The sequence below is a fragment of the Acanthopagrus latus genome, chromosome 6 (genome assembly GCF_904848185.1).
Source record: "Acanthopagrus latus isolate v.2019 chromosome 6, fAcaLat1.1, whole genome shotgun sequence".
Classification (NCBI taxonomy): domain Eukaryota; kingdom Metazoa; phylum Chordata; class Actinopteri; order Spariformes; family Sparidae; genus Acanthopagrus; species Acanthopagrus latus.
The window spans coordinates 4652846-4669444 of NC_051044.1; the positions used below are offsets into that span (position 1 = coordinate 4652846).

At 39.9% G+C, this 16599-nt stretch overlaps 1 protein-coding gene and 2 long non-coding RNA genes across 9 annotated transcripts in view; 1 reads left to right on the plus strand and 2 right to left on the minus strand.

The window, feature by feature from the left end:
- The window catches only part of LOC119020529, a 154716-nt gene extending 145785 nt beyond the window's left edge, over positions 1-8931 (minus strand). For all 7 annotated transcript variants that reach the window (XR_005075352.1, XR_005075354.1, XR_005075355.1 and 4 more), the window contains exons 1-2: positions 8567-8931; positions 8179-8343 (exon numbers count right to left, since the gene is read on the minus strand). This is a non-coding gene — a long non-coding RNA (uncharacterized LOC119020529). The remainder of the gene's footprint in view (positions 1-8178; positions 8344-8566) is intronic.
- Positions 1-16599, plus strand: part of rspo4 (R-spondin 4) — a 35014-nt gene that overhangs the window by 1948 nt on the left and 16467 nt on the right. The window contains exons 2-4 of the mRNA XM_037099904.1: positions 9807-9995; positions 10371-10508; positions 13943-14149. Coding sequence (XP_036955799.1) covers positions 9807-9995; positions 10371-10508; positions 13943-14149 — 534 coding nt within the window. The remainder of the gene's footprint in view (positions 1-9806; positions 9996-10370; positions 10509-13942; positions 14150-16599) is intronic.
- LOC119020534 lies at positions 14004-16554 on the minus strand. Its single transcript, XR_005075361.1, has 3 exons — positions 15396-16554; positions 14311-14419; positions 14004-14143 (listed from the first exon to the last, which is right to left on the minus strand). It is a non-coding gene; the product is annotated as an uncharacterized LOC119020534 (long non-coding RNA).

Consider the following 16599-nt stretch of genomic DNA (forward strand, 5'->3'; position numbering starts at 1 on the left):
ATGGTACAACATTTTAAACCACGCTGTTTGTTTTTTAATCAAATGATAATAACAGAATTGCAAAATGTATCAAATCTGCCATTATCATTTTACACATAGTTTCAATAGACAGGTTGCATTGTAAATAGCGCTGAAACTGACATCTGTTGTTATTTTCATGTAATTTTTGAAAATAAACGAGACAAAAAACAGGTTTCTCGTTCCAGGATGTCTCTCAGTTATCAACCATTTAGTCAGTACATTTCCAATTAAATAAAACAATATGATTCATCCAATCTAATCCACGAGCGAGAAACTGAAGAGAAAAAGATTTGGTGCTTTGCTCACTGGCCATTAAACAAGAAAATCTTTTAAAGAACAGAATAAGTTATATTTGCCAAGGCTTTTCCATCCATTGCTCCAAAACCAGAAACTGTTTCAAATCACTCTCGAGGATTCGTTGACTCTGGATCACCATTAAAACCTTTTATTTTGTTCCGCATCTCTAAGTGGCTGAATTGTCATGTCGCTCCTTGTTAAGATCTGCACCAGCAGACACTCCACAGTGGTCGCTGATTCTCCTCAAATCCAGATTTGTAGCTAATGAGTGCCAATAAAATCCCCTGAAAACAGCCCTGACCACAGACATGCAGGTATGTGGTGACCCTCGCCAGCGTCTGGCATTTCCTCAGGAATTTAGGACTAATGGAGGCGGATTCGGTCTCAATTACGTTGTCATTTTGGCTTCCGACGTTTGCACACAGCCTCCGTCAGCCGGCCCGAGGTGAGGCGTTAGATAATGATTAGAGGGACTGCGTGGAGCCATTAGGTGCAGCTGAGTCTCATTCAGGATAACAGCTTGTGACAGCCAGATTATACTGTTTCAAAAAGAGCAGCAGGTTTAACAAAGTCAGACTGATCATGTATGTAATAAAAATCTGATATTTCTAAACTAATAATAAATTAAGAAAGTTTTTTTTTTTTTTTTTTTTTTGCAGAAACTGACATGCTAATTCAACATCACAACATTATTAACCCTCAAAGACCTGGAACATATTGCAGGGCAAATTACTTTTCTGTATGTGTTTTGTCTTTCCTCACCTGTTCTAGCAAATCATCAAGTGCCAAACATCCTTTGATTCAGGGAACCTTCTGATTCAGTCCAGCTCATTTATAGCACCAATTTTACATCCACTTTTTCGGGTGAATTTACCAGAGTTAGTCCAAATTAGGTATTTCTTTTCTTTCTTTCTCTCTTCCTCTTTTCCTTTATTTATTATTTTTTTAAAGGGGAACCCATAGATAGGGTAGCCCTGCACAGTCATGGGAAAAATATATTATTTCCCCGGTTTCGGATGATATCAAGTTTAATTCTGTTTGCAATCTAAATACCACAAGTTATTTATGTCATTATCACGGAATAATACATTTGTTTTCCCGAGATCGCGAAATCATTTTCTCGAGATCTCAAGAAAAGAAACACTACAAGTAACTTGCGATCTTGAGACAACAGCTAAAATACAACTTCTTATCGTGGGCAAACGGACGAGTATATGTCTGATTCCTGATCGTTTAGGGCTTCTGTACATACAAAACCTCAGGAAGTTTAGTTTGTTTAATTTTAAAAAGATATACTTGGGTGTTTCAGACTTTTATATAAATGTTTGTCTACATCTGACCCTTCGAAAGCAAGATACAACTATTCATTTTAATATTATATCATGTTGTATTTCATTCACTGATGTAGATGTCTCCAAAAAAGGCCAGAGAGTAAATAAAAAGGTTATTAAATCAGAGGGCACTGACTTGTCTGATACCACTGAAAGACACTTAACATAAAATTTTAAAGAATGTGGAAAGGATGAGTGGTTCAAAAGTTATACAACATTTTAGAAAAATAGCTGTTGTCCTATGAAATCACTGTTGGTAGTGAAAAGTACATTAAAAAATCCATAATAAAGCCTTCAGTTTGTAAGCGGTGAAAACATCGTATTGTACAAACTGTCCGCAATGTAAGATGTTAAAATATAAACGCAATGTAAACCTGTTTGTAAAAGCGTACAACATCTGAATTATCATTTTTGCCTAAAACTATGAAAATGTACACGTCTCGACTGAAGATATTTGATGCTAATAGATAGATAATAGAGAACAGCTTAAAGTTAGATGCCAATTTCAGGTTTAAGGGTCAAACGCTGGTTTTGGGCTTGGCAGGTTGACCTGCTGTCAGAATTCATCACGTCACACTGGAGAGGTTTTGATGTTGCTCCTCCCCCATGTCCACCACCTTTTTTCCACACAGAAGGTTTATAGTTTCCAAGGGAGAAAATTGAACTGTAGAAGTCAGGAGGTTGAGGCCATTAATACGTCCATCAGTGGTATTTATGTTTCTGTAGGGTTACTGTAGGTGACTGTGAGCACATGTGGCGGTTTCACAGGAGATTTCAGATGGAGTAGGAAGCAATTATCAAAATCTGGGACAAAATGCTTCCCTGCTCTGCTGGTTCTAAACTTGTGGCTGTAGTTGTTGTTGGTTTTTTTTCACCAACGGTTGTTAATCTATACGATGTGATTCTGAAAAGAGTTTGTTCACCTCATGTACCTCTGAACACTGGGTTGGGCATTCATTTTGAGTGTAATCAGGCACAGGTGTTGTAGCAGAGTATTCTTCTCATGTCTGTGCTCAATGTGAAACATTTTAAAACATCAGTGTTTGGTGAGCTTAGAAATAATTTAATATTCTTATGTAAACGCACATTAAAAGTGAATCAGTCTGTGTTTTGCAGTCCAACCAGAGGACATGTTGTCCAACTGGGGAATGTTTGTTGCAGAACTGCTAACAGACCATTTATAATGTTACAGTCAGTGTTATCCGTTTAAACGCTTTGATTTTCCAAAAAAAAAGCCTCCATCAGAATATGTGACAGCAGCATCCTGTCATTAAATGTCAACAAAAGGCAATGTCACCTGCACACCTGTGACAAGATCCAGATTGTTGGGGAACGACATGCAGCAGCTATCTTTGCCAACGTATTTACTTTTTTATAGCAGCCTATTGGAGAAAACCGTCAGTTAAAGTCCGCTGAGTGAATATAAAGATGTAGGACAAGCCCCTTTAACTTCACTCGAGACAAACTCCAGAAGTCGCGTGGTGAAAAATGTTATCAGTAACATTTTTAACCTAACTGGCATCAATCGTCTGGACATCCACACGTGTCACTAGGGACATCTTGTGTTATTTCAACACGTCACCCCACCTGGCACGTTTTTCTTATAAATGTACACATTATAGTGCATTGTGGGTATTTTGGCTGCAACTACAGAAGCAACAGCTGCTGTATGTTACGGGGAATATTGCACCCTAAAACAGAATTCTCGCTATTTCTATCAGCGACAATAATCCTACATGAACTCACCTTTACCTTTGTGATGTACTAAATTGCAACAAGGACTCAACTTCACAGGTTTATATCTAATGTAAAAACATGATGTATTATTATAATGATACACTGCACATGATATGATGATTGAGTGTTTTGTTTCTTTGAAAAGAATGTCTTAAATTAGGGTGAAATTGTCTCAAGAAATATTCAGAAACAAGCAACAGTCGTGGCACACTTAAAATTAATATATTTAAAAATTCACACAAACCATAAAATAAATAATTAAATAAACATCTTTGATCATAGTTAATGAGGATTAGATTTGTGAAGTTTAGTCAGTGGCATTTTAATGTCTGTACACGACTTTACGTCAGCTCAAGATACCAAGTTGAGCTTTTCTGTTGTTTGTTTTTGGGGGAAAAAACCTACATGTTTTTCAGTTGCTTTAATATCACAAATTGTTGGCTTGTCCATCAAACCATCAGAAAAGATGCATCATATGACTTCGATGTCTGTCATACCATCTTTTTTTACATTCTAAAATGTGTTGTTACCACATGATGTAAATTCAGTGTTAGGGTGGAATGCCCCTTTAAACACTAGCATGTTACCCTGAAACCCCAGTGGAGCTTGTTACACCTGGTGCTTGTTAAAAGCCCAGTGCAATCCCATGCAAGGTCAAAGGTTGCCGTTTTACGCTACCTAAACCTGCCGCGCCTCTAAAAGTCCCTTAAGCCTGCAGATCGATAGCACATGTGTAGAGGACTGTTTTTCAGACAATGGGTCGAGACCTCAGACTGAGGTCCCACCGCTCAGGGAAATGGGTCCCTGGGTTATTCTGAGGAATTCTGCTCTGCTCTTCTCTATACTGGACTCTTCCTTACTTAGTTGTCAACCTCTTATCTCCATTCTCCACTATTAATAACTCTGCTAAGGTTACTTAAACGTGTTCCCTAACATGTGCAAGGTCAGAGGTCACTGTTAAGTGCTACTTGTGTGCTAAACCCACACAAAACAATGACAGACTGACAAGATAATCACTTAACATTTGCACTTAGAGGTCCAGAAAGTGTCAAAACGGGTCACAGAAGTGTATAACTGTAAAGATGAATCCATTAATCGATGAGTTGTCAGCTATTAAATAGTCGCAAACTATTTTGCTAATGGATTAATCAGTTTGAGGATTTTTTTTAACAGATAAAGGGTAAAATTCTCTGATTCCAGCTTGTTTAATGTGAATATTTTCAGGTTTCTTTCCTCCTCTATGACAGTAAACTGATTATTTTTGGGTTGTGGACGTCATATTGGGCTTTAGGAAACATCGCTCGATATTTTCACAATTTTCGAACATTTCAAGAGCCAAACAGCAAATTAACTAATCGAAGAGATATTCCACGGATTATCGGACAATGAAAGTAACTGTCAGTTGAGGCCATAAAACCTACTTGACTTGACTTGATACCTTTTTTGTCTCCTTGCATCATGTATATCACCTGTTATTCTAATTGCATAGTTGAACATGCAGCGACGGACTTTTCTATGTGTATTTGCTGTCGATAACATTTCTACAGAGTTTCAGAAGGTGTGTCTCAAACACTCATCGACTCCTTCATAGTTCACATTTCTGGGCTGAATATATCACAACTGGCCGACGATACCTGTCTAAGTTCAAAGACTCCTCTGAATGTAGCGAGAGGTGCAGCTGTTGCCTTGAGTTTCCCATAATTCACAGCACACTAGTCGGTGTTTAAGCTGCGTTAGGGTGATTCTCGGTTTAAAACACAGCTGCCTGGTAGCTGAAACAGATTTCTGACAAAAAGCTGAACCGCAGCTAAACTCAGCAGTGACTTGTAAATTACTGGCACGCTGTCAAATGTTGCTTACTTCTTGCATAACTGGTTATGTTTGTCAGCAGAAAACAGCTAATTAGTTTCTTTAAGTTCAATAATTAGGCCTGCTGTGACGTGATTATAACAGATTATGTTGTCTTTTTCTATGTTTTTATAGTAGATTTTCATCAACATATACATAGATGCTTATTTTACAATAATCAATTATAATAAATAAAAAGATGTATACTGCTTACCCCATTCACTGTTAATACATATATTTTAATTAGCTCATATCAGAGGTACATATATTTGATTTAATACTGTAGTATCTTTCAGGGGAAATTCTACAGTAATCAACTGATGGATTAATTGGCTATGTAAGATTTATATGTTTAGGTCACCAGTTACTGGACATTCTCTGCAGCACCTGACTCTTTAACCTTAAGCTGGAAAACCAGCAGAGTTTTCCTAAATCAAGGAAAATCCCACCTCGTTAGTCACGTATTGGGCTGTAATATTTATCAAACACACTTGTACTGTGTTACTTCCAGCCAGCTTGTCTTATGATAACCAAAAATGCAGTTAAGGAGAGTGGCAGTAAAACAATAAATTGATCTATTGAGGCATCTTTTGATGGACGAAAGAGTATTTCTGCTTCGTCTGTGATGGATTTCTTTTTGGGTGATTGATCGTCTGCAAAATGGCAGCTCTAAAAAGAAGGCCTTGTTATTGAAAGTTCATGTCAGTTCTACAGAAGTCACATAGATTTTCTTTTCATTTGATGGATTACGTTCACACACCCAGGAGCTGACGGAAAAAAAACCCTCTGGTCCAAAGAGTTTCTGAACTGAAGTCAGTGAGGTTAAGTATTTGGTTGATGGGCTCTTCAGCGCTTTTTTCTACATTCTGCCTTCATATTTACCAAATGTTTGAATCTGCTCTGCCAAGTCAAAGTCACTTTAGGTTGTATGATATTTTTTGATCAAACACGTTTTACTTTTCACCGTGAATTCCTATGAATTTTTTAATATGGTAATTTTACACAGGTACATGTTACTGTCGCTAATGTTTACATGTTCGTATTCTGAATATTTGTACTTATATGTTTAGTTTTCCCAATTCTTATATTTCACTTGCAGGCAACATATGATTTCACATTTTTTTTGGGGTTTTCCTGCTGTTTACATATTGAACCAAACAGTTTCCGTTCTTTTGAATAATTGCCAGCCTCACTTTCCCTGATTGAGAAGTATCTGGCAGATTATGTCTACTTTCCAATGACTGATGTAAGTAAATGCTGAGATGGATCATAACTCAAAGGAATCATTGGTCAGTGAGTCTGTAAATAAACAAAGCTTAAAAAAGGTGTATAATTATAAAAAAAACTTGGCTTCCAAGGTGAAAAAGGCTCATGTTCTCTCCACAAAGTCTGTGAGGTTATATGAACTGGGATCTTTAAGATGTCTATCAGTCACCTGATTGCATTTATAAAGTCTAAACTTTTTTAGTTGCTCATGCACAAACACCTACAGACACACTCACTAAGACGGCTGCAGTTGGCCGCAGGTATCTTGTGAAGATCAGACTCTGCGATTGCTCAGAGACACGCACGCTCACCATCGGCTGCCCTTCATCTCATCCACAGATTCAGTTGATCTTTCCATCCCTCTTTACTTCATTCCATCCGTCTTTTCCATCCCACCTCGCCCGTCTTTCCATATCCCTGCTTATCCCCGTCGATTTGGAAGCATTCCTACTTTGTCTGTCGAGTCTTGTGCGCATCAGGGAGCCGACATCGCTGTTCGCTGTTATAATATAATAAGACTTAACTTTGGCTTGCACATAAGCCGAACTGTCAGGCTACCACGACATGTGAAATCTATCATCAGCGAGTTCAAATGTTGTCAGGAATGAACTCTCTTCGTGGTCCAGAGAAAAAATGTGAAAATATATGTATTTTTCATGTATGTTTGATGGGTTTTTATACCACAAATTTATACTACTTCATATATATATGTGTGTGTGTGTGTGTATGTATATGTGTGTGTGTGTGTGTGTATATATATATATATATATATGTGTGTGTGTGTGTGTATATATATATGTATATATATTTATACACACACTTCATGCTGTGTATTCTATTGGCATCTACATCACAGTCAATTTAGCAGCATTGTGAGAAATCCACACAAACAGAAAACACTGGCATTCATGCAATCAGATCCTTAACTTTTGGAAAACAAAACTGCCAACTAAAAATTTGTCAGTGTGACATCTAAAAATGGTATCTATGACATTATTTTTTCATAATCGGAGACATTTTGCTTTGAATGACAGTCCACAATTAGATGCATGTGCTCAGATGCAGAAAAGAAGAAAACCACTGGAAATTAACAGCAGACATACAGGAATGTTGACAATGGAATAACAATTTTGTAAATGTTAATAATAAATGAATATATCTTTGTCATTTAAGGTCAAGTTCATTAATATCTAAAGGTTCTGGGACTATTGATTTTTTTAAAGTAAAATGATGATGGGCAAGTAATGTAAGCCCAACCACACCTAGTGCGAGGTTTAAATAAATAATTCATAAGGAAAGAAATCTGTACATGCACACAGATGTATACTCCTGTTTGCAGTTATAGATATTAGATATGTAGAATATGTGAGTATAAGTGCTGCCAGGTGTCTGGCAAGAAATAAAGTACAAGTCAGAGTAGGAAATAAAAAAGATTTCGCACTCACTGTTAGAAACTAATCATTTGAACTGTATACAAACTGCTGTTTGCATTTTTATTTCAATAATGTAAATAACCAACTACATTCTGAGAAAGATTTGAGATTATCTGAGCACTGAAGCAGTCATCGGTAGAGATGACAATAACAGCAGTGGCCCAAAAGTAAAACATTTGGCTATTTCACTTGTTACTGCAGGCTCAGAAACTAAATAACATGTGTGCCGGTTAGTTTTTACCCACCAATCTCTTTAGTTTTCATCAGGAACATGGGTGAAGGATGAGGAGATGGTTGACACAGTGACCAGTGAGGCTATCGGCTGACTGGCGGCAACAGTCCGGTCAAAGTGACAGCTGAGCGGGATACGTCTACTCCTCCAGCCGGTTCCCTTCCTGCTCCCTGGTCCACTGTGTACATGACAGTTCTCTCACTTACTTACGCATACAGAGTTCATATGAGCTTTAAACTAGCTGATAACATGAGCACACACTAACAACAGACAGTGACATTAGCTGCGACTACATTGATAGAGGGGCTAACGCTGCTAGCATGCTAATGTGCTAATCGCTCGGTTTCAACACATTACGTCCTGAGAAGCAACACAAAATAAACACATAGTAAAGTATTTACCTCATGGATAGATCCGTATATGTCCGTCACTCGTCGTTAAACTCTGCACCCATTTCTGTATTACACATAAAAACTGTACAACGGTTTTCCACTTGCTCGGCTGTGTTTACATCTCATTAGCCAGTAGCCGCCATGACACCTCGGCCCTCTAACTTCCGACAGGGCTGACAAGTGGATAGCAGCTAATGAAGATCACAAAAACAAAAGAGGGAAAACTGAAAGCCCCTCTCAGGCCTAGTCTATACTAAAACAGGTGTTTTTGTCAACGGCGATTTAAAAATATCCGTCCAAACGTGTGTTTTGGAGTTCATTATAACCTCTGAGCGGGCATTTTTATGCTTATTACCTACACTGCGCATGCGTGTGTCGTTGTAAACAGGAAGCAGATCGATCTTCCGGTTTCCCTCGCGGACTGTTGTATTTCAGAAAAAAAACTTTGTATGGTAGTAAATGGAGAGAGACAAATCGTTTTTTGATCCCATCTGAATTATGACATGAAATATATACATGATGTTTGTCAATTTAAAACATATTTTTTAATCTTGAGAAATTCACAGTTTGTGCAAAAAACTAACCTGTAACCGGAAAGAAACAATATAATATAAATATTATTCCAAAGGTTCAATTGTCAGTGACCTAAAAAGGTGCTTCCATGTGTACAGAAGGCCAAAACATATAGATATTACAGTTTTAGAAAATATAATTGTGTGTATGTGTGGATAGATCCCGAGATAATATCATAAGCTAACCAAGCTGCTTTCCTATGCACAGTAAACAAACCTGTTTGAATTTCAATCAACTTTATTAACACAATAACAAACAAATGCTCCGTTCTGCTTGCAGCTCTTTTTTAATACACAATGAACTGTATTTACACTGCTCACTGTAGAGCTGTTCTTTACTTGTGAACACACTTATCTTATTTGTTTCTCAACATATTGCCTGTTTTACATTGCCTTTTTCATTCTTTGCTGTGCAGCTTATTTTGATGTAAAATGGTGGCTGCATGTGAACGTTTTTCTGCCTGCGGGATCTACACATCTGTATATCAAGGAGATCGGTGGTGGATTTTTCATGGAGTCCAGAAACTCTTTCTGTATTCTGAGGATTTGTGGCATCTTTTTTTCTCCCTCATGCTCTCCCTCCCCCCGCCTGTTCCTCCAAGCGCCTTACCCTTCTCTGCTTTAATTCTAACCGAACTGCCTCCTGTCCTGATGCCACCCTCTGTGGTCTCCCGTAGCTCAGAGAGAGACATCAGAGGACTGTCGGAGCTGTCTGGAGTGTTCCCGCGACAACGGCTGCGTGCGTTGTCCCGAGCGACTCTTCCTGTTCCTGCAGAGAGATGGGATGTCTCACCATGGTACTTGTCTCCACGCCTGCCCTGCAGGACACTACGGACAGAGAGGGAAGGACATCAACCGCTGCATGAGTATGTCTGAAAACCAGTCACCAGAAAAAATGTTGGCATTATACATCTCCAGATACAGATACGGCAAATCTTCACATTTCTTTTATGTGGCAACCTAATGTTTCTTCAGGCTCAGTCTTGTCCTAACACTGTGCTCACGGTCTGGTTAGGTTTAGGCCAAAAAAAACACTTGTTAAACGTTAGAAAAATACAGTGTTTTGCCTCCTGATACGAGAAAGATATTTGTAGAATTGTTAATATGGTATGTAGACAATGTTTTGGCAGACAACCTTCTGTCACCTACGTCTCACTTTCACGACTAAAGTAAAAAGGAACCGTTTCTCCCTGAATTAATTCCTTACTGACCCCAACCTTTGATGGTCTTCCTCCTCTCAGAGTGTCGCTCTCTGGACTGCGAGCACTGTTTCAGCCGGGACTTCTGCACCAAGTGTAAGGCCGGCTTCCAGCTGCACAAAGGCAAGTGTCTGAGCCGCTGCCCAGAGGGAACCTTCGCCCACCAGACAGACTGCTTCGGTGAGTAAAGACTTCACAAATACACAGTATAATAAAACTTACTTCAATATATGTTTATTCAAATATAAGAAACATTTATCCAGCTTTATTGGAGAGCAATTGCAAGTAAAAACAAACAAGTCTTCTTTATCAGGGATGTACTGTTCTTCTGCTCGTCACCCGTACCACAAAATAGCTGGAGGCTGAGAGCCACAAATAGGGCAGGAAAGCCAAACAGCACATAGAGATTCACTAATGCACTATTGATTTGGGTCTTTTGATTACCGGCCACTTAGAAAAATACAAAAATAAAATCAGCTTTATCTTCTCCGTCTGTTGTTTTCATAAACCTGAAAATGCAGAAAGAAACTGTGGGAGTGCAGCATCTGACCACCTGATGCAGGATTCTGATCCATCCAAAACATATACAGTCATTTGCACAAAAAAACTGATGATGAAAAATGATGTAACGTTGGCGCAAAAGGTGAACAAAAAGTGAAAGTCTGACACTGACGTATTCCATTACCGCCGATCAGATATAGAGGCCACAGCAGAGCAGATGGAAAACCAAAGTGCGCTGATGTTCGCTTGATGAGGTAACTCGGTCTATACAGACATGTGGAGGAGAAATATGTCCGTTAGAAACCTGGGTAATGTTAGAATTATGCATGCAGACCAGATCTCTCTGCATTTCAACTTCACATCCCATGAGCCCCGGGGTTAAAACTCAGAGGCAGAATGCTAATGTGAGCGCGCGACATGTTCCCACCCCCCAACTCGTCAAATCCGGCAGGCTTTGGTCAGTTGCCCAAACTTCAAGCTGTGACACGATAGGCACCTCTCTGGCATCAACAACACAATCAGGTTAGCAAATGTAAATATGCAACATCTGGTAACGTTTTCAAAGTAGAGCACGCTGCATTACATTTCACATATTGAGAGTTTGGGACAGTTCACATTTTAAAACAGTTGCAGCTTGGTAATGTTGAAGCACCAAAACGACCAGGTTGAGTTCAGGGAAAGGTAATGATCTGTGGTAAAATAACAATGTTAGTCACAGAAGTTACATATACGTAGGTTAAAATCAAATCAAACTTTTTATCCAATTGCCAATTTGGCTGATAATATTACAGAACTCCAGCGATACAACATGTGTTGAAAATAGAAATACAGTCTACATTTGAACAACAGTGCAATGCAAAACATACACTATGATCTGCCCTCTCACAAATGGTGCAGAACATTTGGTTTATTCTGTCCAGCTTTTCATGCCCTGATGGTGTGTGTGTGTGTGTGTGTGTGTGTGTGTGTGTGTGTGTGTGTGATGTGAAGTGTGATACTGCTGAGCGAAGCGACTCTATAACTTGCACCGAGAAGTTTACAACAGTTCAGCTTGTATACGCATCCAAAAACTGCTCGAGAATCGCAGCGCAGGAGAAGTGCGCCACACCAACAAAGCAATGATGGTTTCTACGCGAAGCATCTCGGTGTGATCGCATTTGCCAACGCAAACCCTGGTTGGGAGGGAGAAAAGGCTGGAATGTTGCTTAAATCGCTGTTACACCTGTAAAACTTTTACTGACTGTTTCAAGTAACTGTCTGTTTGGAAATGTGTGAACTCGACCCCAGCCAGTTATTCGCTGCAGGTCAGCTGTGCGATGGAGGCATCGGCGAAGCTAATCTGAGACGTTTAATCAAACGCAGGCGTGTTCCTGCCGGACCCTCTCCTTTTATCTGAGGCCATTTTCCTGCAGTACTTCATGTGTGAATGTTACTGAGTTCTTCTGGTTTGTGTTTTTTTTGTTTTGTTTTGTTTTTTAATCTCATGTTGAGCAGATTCTGGTCAGAAATTTGCAACTTTTGATAAATTGCACCCGTTTGTTAGTTTAGTACAGTTTTTGCGAGCGAACCAAATCTTGAAATAACTTGAAACACTTTCAGAAGAATCTAATCTTTGTTCTCAACGGGGATTATAAAAGTCAGCAAACTCTTGATCACACTAAATACTGACGACAGCTTAAATGCGCATCCAAGCTACAAATTCTGCCTTTGATTTGGACATCCTGAAGTCTTCTGAGACATGAATCCTATCTTCTTCTGGTTCTGATGAACTCTCATCTTCTCTTTGTCTCTTCTTTTTCGTCTTTTTCTCAGCCAGATCTGAAGGAGCCAAACTCTCCATACAACACACGATTCACATTAGAAGTCTTTAGAGGATACTAAAAATTTATCTTCATATCTCATTGTGTATCGTCCCACCTCTCTGACTAAGTGAGATATATCGTTGAGCTCACTCATCATTCGTTGCTGTTCGGGGCTCCAGATTCCTCCTCCATCGTCCACCTGCAACATCTGCAGCTACTGTCGTTTCTTGGCAGCGGCACCACATCTGGTTTTCATGGCGATGTTGAGGTTTCATGTCTGACTGTTGGTACACACCTCAAGCTACTCCAGAAGAAGAGTCAATGGAAATCTATTCATTATAATCTGACAACGATGATTACCAAGAAATGTTTCTCTGTCTTGGCCTCATTTTTCCGTTGTGGACCGCGCAGAAAAAGCTGCAACTATCACTGCGAGTGGAATCTCCCGTGTGTTAATGCCGCAGCTGGCATCCATCTATCTGCATTGATAGCAATGTGGCTTCCCGGGATATCAAGAAAACATTAGTCTTTCTATGTGGTTACCACTGCAATTCATTGATTTAACTTCATTATCTCAGTCCAGGCTTTCATCTAACCTGCGTGTGGAAAGCCAAAATAAAATGCTGGCCTTGAATGTTTCTGCAAACCAGGAAAACACATTCGTACAAAATTAACATTAAAAAAATTGTTTGCACTGGAGCACTGGAGGACAGCAATATGCCACTGCAGCACTGTACTGTTCTTCATATTTGTTTAATTTTCCTCTTTTTGCTGTTTTTTTTATGGTTTTGATGTTTCATTTAATCTTGTTTGTTAAGCAGCTTGTGAGTCTGCTCAGTGAAAGGTGCCATATTTAATAAACTAACTGACTACTAACTAATCACTTGGTTGGAAATGTCCCCAAAGATCTGGTGCTACTAACTGCTGGAGATTGGTTTTGGTGGTTTTGGTCTATCTTTAAATGGGCTCTGTGGAACGTCTGTGTTGTGCTGGAAGCCGGTCGTTGGTTTATGTTTGCGGACTACATTTCAAAACCAACCTTAGTGACTGTTGCTGCCTGTTAGTGGAGCAGAGAGAGTCAGTGAGTTCAGGCACTGGATGACATCCAAAGAAATCCACCGTCCAGCAGCATTAAACAACTTAATTCATCCACAAGCTTGAAAAGGCAACCAGGAGAAACCATCTCATTTCTCACATCACATTACAATCCGCCACTGAAATGTGATTAATACGTGTAAACTGCTTTAACTTGTCACTCAGAGCCTCTTTAATCGTTTCGACTCGTCTCTTTCTAATCCTCGTCTCTCTTAGAGGACTGTCTCCTGGCTCCGCAGGGAGAGTGGAGCGAGTGGAGCGTCTGTCTCCACGACGGCGCCAACTGCGGCTTCAGGTGGGGCAAGCAGACCAGGACCCGGGGGGGCGGGCAGTCCGGCAGAACACCTGAGGAGAAAGCAGCGTCACTTTGCCCGTCCAACAGCGAGACACAGCGGTGCAGGATGAAGAGAAAGTGTCCTACAGGTGAGAGAGGGGAGGGAGGGAGGTGGAGGAAGTGCAAACAGAAGGTGTGATAAGGAGCTTACAGATTTAATCCTCATTAGAGATACATTTAAAATCGACCACAAACAAACTGCAGCAGAACCTGTTTCTAATAAGCGCAGCTCCCCTTTATTTGATTTCACCTTTATGACGCCGGACTGCCAACATCTGCCAGCCCTGTTGTTGGTCTGTTGTTATGTGCTGTGTTGACACACTTGTGCAATTTATAATGCCAAGTGGGAAGGTTAGATCCTGTAAAATAAATAAATAAATAAATAAATAAATAAAACATCCAACATGTGCTACTTCTAATTAGCACTTGTAGGCTGAAGCTCACAGTTTTCTCCTCTCAGGAGCAGCGGCGTAGGAAAGCTTCCTTAGTGCCTGTTGTTTCTGTTAATTTGATGAAAAGTCTCATGGTTTCTTATTGGATGACGTAATGATAATGAACCTGCAGAGTCTGAACACACTCTTATCTGGATTGGCTGACATTTGGACACGACTGGCGGCGCAGCACATCAAAAACGCCAACATGATATATTTGTTGCCAAGTGTTACCTCAGCCTTTTATTTCAAGGACAAATTCATTTCAGACTCGCAGTTGTTTCCAACAGAAACTTCCAAATCAGGTTAGTTCTCAGAGGGAGCCTCTCTGTCAGGTAGCGGTCCTTCATTACCGCTGTAACATCTCACTCAAAATGCAGCACATGTCAGATTTAGTACTGAACTGAATCTTATGAATGTGCAGTTTCAGATTAAGCAACAAAATGTTAATCTGACGCCATCAGCAGCACAGCATCATTTCCAAAACTGTTGAAAGATAGATCAGCTTTGTAACGTGACAACACTGTGCTTGGTAAGGTTTAGAGAACATCATGTAGTAAGTTAAATGATTACGTGATCAAAATGAGCAATTTGAAAGTTGTGGCTTTAAAAAGATGAACTAACTTGATCAACAGAGTGTAAAGAAACAGCTGTGAAGTGTAGCGCGCTGCAGAGACGTCTGCTGAAATTAGAAAACTAACCAGCTAGCCACAGCCTGTCCTGCCTCCTGATTCCAAGAGTTAGTGTAATAAATTAATAAAATAAACCCACAGAATGTCAACAAATTAAATATTCTTAAATAAATACAACTAACATCTTGTGAATTCAGTATCTCACCTTTGCTAAAACTAACTTACCGTAAAACACACTTCATTCAAACCCCACACAAAAAAATATAACTCACCAAAACAGTCTTGGTTTGTCTTTTGGCAATCATCTCTGGTTTAGTCACAATAAATTCACAGTAAGATGTGAAAGTGTTTCGGCTCTGCACAACATTTCCAACCTCCGTATGTTTCGCCTGTCCTCAGACTGACCTCTGGTGGTCCTGGAGGATGCGTTCAGCGTCCAGCCACATTCACTCTCGGGCGGCTGAACCCAGTTTAGCTGAGCTCCATCGCATGTTGTGACATGTCGCTAATTCCTGTAGCTAATGGTGGCCTGCTACATCCAAAGCTGGCTAACAAAGAGCAGCATCATAATCATTATTCCTACGACTCCGTCACTTGAACACATACATTTTTGAGGTAATTTCTGAAACAATTGATTGTTGGGCGGACGGAGAACAAAATCATCCCTGGAGTCGTGTTCTAGTTCTGTTTACAGACTCGGCGCTGATGACTCCTTAACCTCAGTGCAGCCGCTGGCAGGGAACTTTCAGGAAATGCAGAGTTGACCTGTTTTTGTTGTAAATTCTGTGTTTGAATCACTGAAACACTGCTCATGAGCTTTTGTTTATGGGAAATGAAATGTAACACAAACACGGTGCGACCCAGAGTTCTGGATGACGGCATTCAGTGGAACAAGTCGAAGGCTGAGGGGAGGAAACGGCTCTCAAAATGTTTATCTGTTGTAATTAAAATGAAAAATAGGAGGAAAATCCTGCATGGGGTGATTCCTAGAAAAGACAGAATATGATGGAAAAAGTGAGAATTTTGAAAAGCTGGCATTACGCGCAAGAAAGTCATCCTAGTATTTTCTCTCTTTTTCTTTTTTTTTTCGAAATTCAAACCCAAGTATTGATCTTGTGAGTCTTTAAGTCCTGAGCAGTGAAAATAAAAGGGTTACAGCTGGAAGCAGAAGAGATGACAGAAGGTATGAAGATGAGAAGATAACACACTCTCGACCGCCGACCTCATTTCGGTTCCCCCGTGGCTAAAAAAGGACTTGTATTTCTTTACGTAGGCCGCGCTGCTGCGAGATAACATCTTGAAACATCACACCTCATCAGTTCCATCAGAGCTATATGCTTTTATGTTGCTTCCATCCGAGGATATCCTGCCTCTCGGATACGTTCGGCGCGTAATGCTCATCATGTGTTCTCCGTCCGAAAGAACCTGCAAATTGACTCCAACTGCTGAGAAGGTATTAGGAAAAGCTCTGTGTTG